The sequence below is a fragment of the Gekko japonicus genome, unplaced genomic scaffold, assembly GCF_001447785.1.
Source record: "Gekko japonicus isolate JY-2015 unplaced genomic scaffold, Gekko_japonicus_V1.1 scaffold2703, whole genome shotgun sequence".
Taxonomy (NCBI): Eukaryota; Metazoa; Chordata; class Lepidosauria; order Squamata; family Gekkonidae; genus Gekko; species Gekko japonicus.
Genome location: NW_015161485.1, coordinates 178,598 through 188,052, shown reverse-complemented (window position 1 = coordinate 188,052; position 9,455 = coordinate 178,598). Strand labels below are relative to the sequence as shown.

The 9,455-nt window shown below is 46.4% G+C and overlaps 1 protein-coding gene across 1 annotated transcript in view; it reads right to left on the bottom strand.

Annotated features, from left to right (window-relative positions):
* LOC107125713 (OTU domain-containing protein 7A-like) overlaps positions 1-9,455 on the bottom strand; it is a gene marked incomplete at its 3' end in the record, with an annotated part of 62,396 nt that overhangs the window by 39,697 nt on the left and 13,244 nt on the right. The window contains exon 2 of the mRNA XM_015429165.1: positions 285-470. Within this exon, the coding sequence (XP_015284651.1) occupies positions 285-470 (186 nt within the window). The remainder of the gene's footprint in view (positions 1-284; positions 471-9,455) is intronic.

The window sequence follows — 9,455 nt, the reverse complement described above, 5'->3', positions numbered from 1 at the left end:
GCTGCCTGGTCCTTTTTAACTGAAGATGCTGGGGACTGAACCTGGGACCTCCTGCATGCCAAGCAGATGCTCTGCCACTGAGCCACGGCCCCACCCCTATCATATCATTGAGGAGGACCCTAGCCCACTTCAACTGAGGTAACTCTCTTCTGCAAAGGGCCCCAGTGGACGAACCAGCCCATGCAGCCCACCTCTCTGAGATTCCGCTCTGACTCCCGCGGCTGACCCAACAGCTGCTGTCAGTGGCTTTGCTATCAAAGCTCTGCCGTTCCGAAGCGTTTTACCTTGAGCGATATCATCCTGCCTCTGAAGAGACGGCCGCTCGCTCTTGTTCACTTGCTGCGGAGGCTCTCTCTCCTGCTGCGGCTTGGGGTACTTCCCTTCATTGAACACCTGGGGGAGGTTCGCTGTGTGGACCTGCCGAAGCTGTTCATAGTCACTCAGGGCGGCAGACAGATCCCAGTTTTTGCCTAGAAAGAGGGCCAAGAAGAACAGGGTTAATTCCCACATGCATGTTAACGGACAGTGAGTATGGAGCTGTGGTGGCTCAAGTGGTTAAGACCCTGAACTGCAGGCTGTGGAAGGTCGGTAGTTCAGCAGTTCGAGACCCGGGTTGCCGCATGACGGAGTGAGCTCCCGTCTCTAGTTCCAGCTCTTGCCAACCTAGCAGTTCGAAAGCAAGAAATTGCAAGTAGATAAATAGGTACAACTTCGGTGGGAAGGTAACAGCGTTCCATGCGCCTTGGTGTTTAGTCATGCCGGCCACATGACCAGGGGAACGTCTTCGGACAGCGCTGGCTCTTCGGCTTTGAAACAGAGATGAGCACCGCAACCCTAGAGTCGGATTCGACTGGCTTTCGAGCAAGGGAACCTTTACCTTTACCTTTTATGGAAGCAACAAGGGCGTGAAGACATGAAGGTGCCTTATACCTTGGTCCATCAAGGTAGAGATTGTCAACTCAGACTGGCAGCAGCTCTCCAGAGGGCTTTCACATCACCTCCTCCATGGTCCTTTTAACTGGAGATGCCGGGGATTGAACCTGGGACCTTCTGCATGCCAAGCAGAGGCTCTTCCACTGAGCCACGGCCCCTGCCCTATAATACACGAACACATGAAGCTGCCTTCTACTGAACCAGACCCTTGGTCCACCAAGGTCAGTATTGTCTACTCAGACAGGCAGCAGCTCTCCAGGGTCTCCGGCTGAGGTCTTTCCCATCATCTACTGCTTTGTCCTTTCAACTGGAGATGCCGGGGATCGAACCTGGGGCTTTCTGCATGCCAAGCAAGGCTTTGAGCCACAGCCCCTCCCCAGCAGTTCTGGATTAAGTAAAGTGGGGTAAAAGGATCGTGTGCTGCATATGCACACCAAGAACTCTGTTCTTAGCATATTTTGGAGTTTTAATGTATACGTTATATGTATGTTCTGTAAGCCGCCCTGAGGCCTGCTACGGCGGGGGGGAGGGATACACGTTTAATGCAATAAATAAATAAACAAACAGGACTTGGCTTTAGAGGCTCAGTCGGTATTCTGCCTTTCATTCCTTTACTGTGACAAAGAATGAGAACTGCTGTTCAAAAGTGCCCCCCACCCCTTTTTAGCATCACACTTGGATGTCCCCACAGGTAGGTTAAATATGGACTAAGGCAGAATGCCAGACTACCCAAAAGAAACAGAATAATAATCGCTCCTGCCTTTGTTATTAGATGACATTATTTATTACGACGCAGAGGAAAAGAGTGTTAGGCTACCCTTTAGACAAGGGAAAACATACGGCACTTCATTGCCTTAACAAAATATTGAAATACAAGGAAACAATCTGCTGAAGTCCAGATGATGGATGTCCCAACCCTCATTAAGTAGAAGGTTTTTAAGGAAAAAATATCCTTTAACACAAGGGTGTCAAACATGCAGTTTGGGGCCCAAATCAGGCCCCCAGAGGGCTTCTATCAGGCCCTCAGTGGAACTGGCTGTTTTCTGCTTCTTCTTCCAGTTTTGCTGCTACTGTGTCATCGTAGGTTTGCAGCTTACAGATACACACCTGAACAGCATACTCAAGATTGCAACAGCACAGACATTTTGATGCAATAATTCAGAGCAAGAGGTGTCAGTTATCAGACTGCTAAATAAACAAAATATTGCAAGAGTGCTAATGTTTTAAGCATGAATGAAAGAAAAAAAACACCTTTGTGTTCGTGTCCTTTATAAAGTATGCATCTCCGCTACCTGGCATTACATTTTATGACGCACATGGCCCGGCCCAACAAGGTCTCATTTATGTCAGATCCGGCCCTCATAACAAATGAGTTCGACACCCCTGCATACTCAAGAAAAAGTAGAAGACACAATACAATTTTTTAAAAATATTCTACATTTAATAACGATTTCATGCATGAACTTACAATTCCATCCTCTCACACTGAATGAGGTATAACCACTCTGTTGCCTTTAAGTTCTTTAGTTCTCATGTGAAAATAGTTCCATTCATACCCATACAAGCCCTGTCTCATTTTGCTCTTCAAAGGTACCGCACTAACAAAAACCCAACAGTAAAAACGTTAATTGTTAACTTCGTCCTCTCTTAGTTGTTCAGATCTAAATTGGATCTCTGTTCTCCAAAATATGTTTGACCAAATCTATTTTGAACGTGTGCTGCCCACACTGTCATGAGAAGAGAATATAACGAAAAGGCTCTCTGTGCTTTAATTAGCAAAATGCATTACTACCCATGTGGTCCATAATACACAAGCTCAGTCAATCCGAAACAGCTTTATTTTATAATTCAGTGGATTCAGTGGAAGAATATTTCTAAGATGACACATTTTATACACTGAAAGCCTGATTGGGAGGAGGAAGAACATGAAGCTGCCCTATGCTGAATCAGGCCCTCGGTCCATCAAAGTCAGTATTGTCTACTCAGACTGGCAGCCCACCTAGCGGTTCGAAAGCAAAATAACATCGAAGAGCGAGTAGATAAATGGGTACCTGCCCTAGGTGGCAGGGGGCACCCTCCTCCATTGTGGGGTCTGATGGAGCATCGGCGGGTCTCATTTATGTCAGATCCGGCCCTCATAACAAATGAGTTCGACACCCCTGCTTTAACGCATACTCCAGAAAAAAGTAGAAAACACGATACAAGTTTTTAAAATATTCCACATTTAATAACGATTTCATGCAAGAACTTAAGGGAAATTCCATCCTCTCACACTGAATGAGGTATAACCACTCCGTTGCCTTTAAATTCTTTAGTTCTCATGTGAAAATAGTTCCATTCATACCCATACAAGCCCTGTCTCATTTTGCTCTTCAAAGGTACCGCACTAACAAAAACCCAACAGTAAAAACGTTAATTGTTAACTTCGTCCTCTCTTAGTTGTTCAGATCTAAATTGGATCTCTGTTCTCCAAAATATGTTTGACCAAATCTATTTTGAACGTGTGCTGCCCACACTGTCATGAGAAGAGAATATAACGAAAAGGCTCTCTGTGCTTTAATTAGCAAAATGCATTACTACCCATGTGGTCCATAATACACAAGCTCAGTCAATCCGAAACAGCTTTATTTTATAATTCAGTGGATTCAGTGGAAGAATATTTCTAAGATGACACATTTTATACACTGAAAGCCTGATTAGGAGGAGGAAGAACATGAAGCTGCCCTATGCTGAATCAGGCCCTCGGTCCATCAAAGTCAGTATTGTCTACTCAGACTGGCAGCCCACCTAGCGGTTCGAAAGCAAAATAACATCGAAGAGCGAGTAGATAAATGGGTACCTGCCCTAGGTGGCAGGGGGCACCCTCCTCCATTGTGGGGTCTGATGGAGCATCGGCGGCGAGCAGCGACGGCGGAATGACGAGCGGTGGTGGCGACGAATGAAGTGGCAATCAGTGGCGGCAAGGAGGCACAACACCAGCGGTGGATCGGACGTCGGCGGAGCCAGAGGACGCAAAGGACGTAGAGGCACAGGCGCGGCAGAGCCATAAACGGACAGAGCCGGAGCCGCGCTGACGCAAACCGCGCGCCAGATGGGTCCGCCGAATACAGCCGACGCCGAAGACCACCGGAAGGAGAAGAAGAGGAGCCAAACCGAAAGCCGAGCTGATAATAAGCCGAACCGGAAAAAGAACAGCAAGTCCCTCCACTGGGTGCCAGTAGGGCAGTCCCCACCCCTGAATGTGTGTGGCCATCGATAGGGATAAAGAGTAACTGTGAGCCGCTCAGAGACCCCTCGGGGTTCGAGCGGGATACAAGCTGAAAGCATAAATAAATTAATTAATATTTTCCCCCTCCAAAGAACCACAATACCAAACTACCTGACCAGGAAAGCCCAGACTAGTCCGATCCCGTCAGATCACGGAAGCTAAGCAGGGTCGGCTCTGGCTAGTATTCGGATAGGTGAGCTCCAAGGAATACCAGGGTCGTGATGGAGGTGCAGGTGATGGCAAAACCACCTCTGAAACGTCTCTTGCCTTGGAAACAAGTCTAGCTCACCACCTAGTGGTGCACAATCCTAAAAGAGCCAGAACTTCTGGCTGCCAGACAATCTTAGGATATACTCCTGGATATACTACCCATGCTGCCATACGATAGTTATTCATTACTAGTTACCAAACTACCTGACCAATGAGGTATCACCATCAGATCCACCATCACATATACACCAACACAGATACCACGTTTTAATTGGATAGCTGTTCTCTGCCGCACAAAGATTGTCAAAGGAATGGAAGGATTGCTGGAGGGGCTGTGGCTCAGTGGGAGAGCATCCACTTGGCATGCAGAAGGTCCCAAGTTCAATCCCCGGCATCTCCAGTTAAATTATTTTTGTATTTATTTAATTTCTCTTCCCCCCCCCCCGCCAAAGCAGGCTCAAGGCAGCTTACATAAGAAGAACAGGCAGCAGGTGATGGGAAAGACCTCTGCCTGAGACCCTGGAGAGCGGCTGCCAGTCTGAGCACGGACTTTGATGGACCAAGGGCCTGACTCAGCATAGGGCAGCTTCATGTCTTCATGAAAAATCCCACCTTACACCACAAATTGATATCAAAATTATTTTTTAAGCCTGCTTAAACGGTAAAAAGTAAAGGTTTTCCCTTGCTCGAAAGCCAGTCGAATCTCACTCTAGGGGGCGGTGCTCATCTCCGTTTCCAAGCCAAAGAGCCAGCGCTGTCCAAAGATGTCTCCGTGGTCATGTGGCCTGCATGACTAAACACCGAGGTGCACGGAACGCTGTGACCTTCCCACCGAAGTGGTCCCTATTTATTTACTTGCAATTTCTTGCTTTCGAACTGCTAGGTTGGCAGGAGCCGGGACCAGAGACGGGAGCTCACTCTGTCATGCGGCACTCGGGTCTCGAACTGCCGAACTACCGACCTTCCAGTCTGCAGCTCAGTGTCTTAACCTCTGAGCCACCCCCTTTAAGCTCTCTATAAAATAATGCTAGGAAAAGCGGAAGGCAGCAGGAAAAGAGGAAGACCCAACATGGGCAGATTGACCCAATAAAGGGAGCCATAACGGCCCTCAGTTTGCAAGACCTGAGTGAGGTTAGTCATAGAAAAGGTGGTGGCATGCCTGTTTCAAGACCGCTTTCTCCCAGGCTGCCTCCAGTGTGTACTCTTGGAGGCTGAAAATTCCACCCACTCCATCTGTGTCACTCTGGAATACCACTGGAGTGGGGGAGAGAAAGCACTGAAAGCACGCTTAAACCAGAGTTCACTCCCATTCGGATGGGTCTGTGAGTTAACTCCGCTTCCTACCACATTTCAGGTCAAAACTTTGAAGGGTTTCTTTCTGTTACGTAGCCCAGTTCGTCATCAGTCACGCAGAGAGCAAACTGAAGCGACAGAAAGGAGATGCAAGGGGGCGTCTTCGCTATCACACACAGGAAGTAATAAGGAAACTATGAAGGCTTTGAAGAACCCCCAGTTATACTATCAGAGTTTTTGGTTAAGTTAGCAAGTTTGTATTTGAGCAAACAACAGCGTTAAACGCAGTTGTCCTTGGAATGGAACCAGGTGTGCTGAGGACTGGAAGGTACAAACATCTAACGGAAAACGCACAAGCTTTCTTTTAGAAGTCAGTGAGGAGGAAATGCTGTGGGAAAGTTACAGAAATGTTTAACACCACCCTAAAACTTAAAAGTCCAATCCAATCCCTGTTCCTTTAACCATTGGCATAAACAGAAGCACGACGTCAGGTAAAGCAAACCACCAGGCAGGTGAGTCTTTAAATACGCTGTGCTATAATCGCTGCCGGATATTTGGACACCTGTACAGTAACTTGGTTTTCTACTCCTCTTAATAACCAAGAAATTTTCTCATCTGGGGAATCAAAGCCAGCTCCAAGCAATGGGAGAATTAAGTCTGATCTTAAACCTGAAAATACAGGTTAACAGAGTCTATTCGATCTGAACCACAGGTATGTAATCTGTCAGAAAATGGTATGCCTTGGTATCTTCCCATTAAAACTGCAGATTGACCCAGATTCTGGCATGACTACACATTCAATTATGCTAACATAAATGCCCTTCTATACCTCGGTATTTTCAGCAGAAGAAAATATTTTGGTATTTTAATCAGAGGGGGAATACCAATAGTAAAGGCGGAAGATGCTCTACTGGCTCTAGGGGTCGTGCTTCTGAAAACTTAAAAGTCATAAGGCCATGCTGGGAACCAGTATTTTTTTTTTAGTTGAGGTCATCAACACATAAAATAATACTATGCCAATAAAGGCTCACTTGACTTGACTTGACTTGACTTAATACTATGCAAAATACTGGAATGCCACCACTTGGCTTTCAACACAGCAACAGCCAAAGACCTCCTTGCTGTTATTTCCAGACAAAAAACTTAAAGCAGGATTATTCCTTCGTGGACTGGTAATATAATAACGAATCAAGGAGTTGCACGGGATAAGCTACGTCTGGCCGACGAAGGCATCCAGAGATGCGGCATATGAGTAATTTCTTGGCTCTCCCAAACCAGGATAAGGATGATCAGTTTTCACCGAAACAGAATGCCTCTCATTTTTCTTCCACTGAACCAGGGCATCACTCACGCCAGAAGGAACGAAAGCGCTTAACAGTCTTTCAAAGGACAGTCGGAAACTGCCAGGTTCCCCTCAGCACCACCTGCTCTTGAGAACGCGGTCTTCACAAACATGCCTGCCAGCGAGCCAATCCGCAAGACCCTGCCGACACCGTGACATTTTCATTTACATGGCACTTTCTCAACTACAGGCTAACACCAAGCAGTTAAACTGGTTCTTCAAGACACCGTTATTTAAATGTTACTTTCACTTCGTTTTTGGAACTGCCTTGGGTTGAAAGGACTCGGAGATCTCCATTTCTACTTGTCTGACAAAGGAAGCTTTGACTCTCGAAGGAGGTCAGGAAAGCTCCCCTTTTCCCGGCTTTCTGCAAACTAGGCAAAACTGAATTTGTTCAAGAGGGCCTTTTCTACACAGGCAAGAGGGTTGCACTGTATAAAGCAATTCAAGGTGTTACTTGTCTGTACTACTGAGGATAGAGTGCTGAAACTAGGATCCTCCTGCTGTATAATTTTTGCATCATGGTCACCCACCCACCTATCAACCCAAATAATACGCCAGGGAACCCCCACAGCCAGCTGACTTGTTAGAAGTGTGACTGCGTTTTAATGTTTATTATTTTCAAATTGTTTCAATTGTTTAATTGTATTTATTGTATGTTTTATGATGTTACCCACCCTGAGCCCGCTCGTGGGATGGGCGGGCTATAATATAAATACAAATAATAAATAAACAAATAATTTAATGTGTCGTGTTAATACTTATGGCCTGGCTTCGGTTTTTAGACTTCTGGTTGGTTCAACAACCCTAATCCTTCTGCATTGTTTGTTGAATGGCCCATCCTGTTGATTGTATATTGACTCACTCAATGTAATCCACCTTGACTCCAAATGAGACACGTGGACTGTAAGTAATGCAGCTAGAAGACAGAGGATGGATAGGTGGATGATAGAAGACAGAGGACAGACAGATGGATGAAAAGAAGACAAGACAGAAGATAGAGGTTGGGTGGACAGATGGATGGATGATAGAAGATAGAGGTTGGATGGATAGATGGATAGATGATAGAAGACAGAGGATGGAGAGATGGATGAAAAGAAGACAAGACTCTAGGGGGCGGCGCTCATCTCCGTTTCCAAGCCGAAGACAGAGGCTGGATGGATAGATGGATGAATGATAGAAGACAGAGGATGGATAGATGGATGAAAGAAGACTGGAGGATGGATGGATAGATAGAAGAAGAAGAAGAAGAAGAAGAAGAAGAAGAAGAAGAAGAAGAAGAAGAAGAAGAAGAAGAAGAAGAAGAAGAAGAAGAAGAAGAAGAAGGGGAAGGGGAAGGGGAAGAAGAAGGGGAGGAAGAGGAGGAGGAGGTAGGTGGGGCTGAGGGACCTCTTTCAAGGACTGCTCTTGAGCGAACAGTTCTGAGAGAACTTGTGACTGACCCAAGGTCACCATGCCAGCAGGTGCAAGTGGAGGAGTGGGGAATCAAACCCGGTTCTCCCAGATTAGAGTCCGCGCACTTAACCACTACACCAAACTGGCTCTTATGGTATGCAATCATTTCCTGAAAGAACAGTGTCCCATCACTTAAGTGAATTACTCGCACTTCCATGTTTCCCCCTGGATTCACTCCACCAATTCTATAATTAAAACTGTGAGTCAAGGAGGACGGTCCCGTAATGGATTTCCTTCCATGCAATTCAAGAGGAACACTTCTGAAACAGGACTGTCTCCTCCCTCATCATTCCACCACAACACTTAGCTATGCATTCTGGCATGACTACTACTAAGCATCTTTTTTTCCACTGATTACAGTGACTTCAGCCTCACAGATGGGTGTTAAGGCCACACACACAGGAGGCAAAGAAATGCTGAAGGGGACAAAAACTTTTCCCTACTATGAAACACCAGGGGAAGGGCAGGAAGAACAAGGGGATGAGAACCCAAATTGGGAGCGATATACTTGGTGTTTTTTAAATGGACAGCGTGTGATGTAGCCAAGAGGAGGAGATTGGATTTATACCCCGCCCTTCACTACCCAAAGGAGTCTCAGAGCAGCTTACCCTTCCCCTCCCCACAACAGACACCCTGTGAGGTAGGTGGGGCTGAGAGAGCTCTGACGGAAACTGCTCTATTTCAAGGACAGCTCTTGTCAGAACTATGGCTTGCCCAAGGTCATCCAGCAGCTGCAAGTGGAGGAGCGGGGAACCAAACCCGGTTCTCCCAGATTAGAGTCCACGCACTTAACCGCTACACCAGACTGGCGAAGAAGAAGAAGAAGAAGAAGAAGAAGAAGAAGAAGAAGAAGAAGAAGAAGAAGAAGAAGAAGAAGAAGAAGAAGAAGAAGAAGAAGAAGAAGAGGAAGAGGAAGAGGAAGAGGAAGAGGAGGAGGAGGAGGAGGAGGAGGAG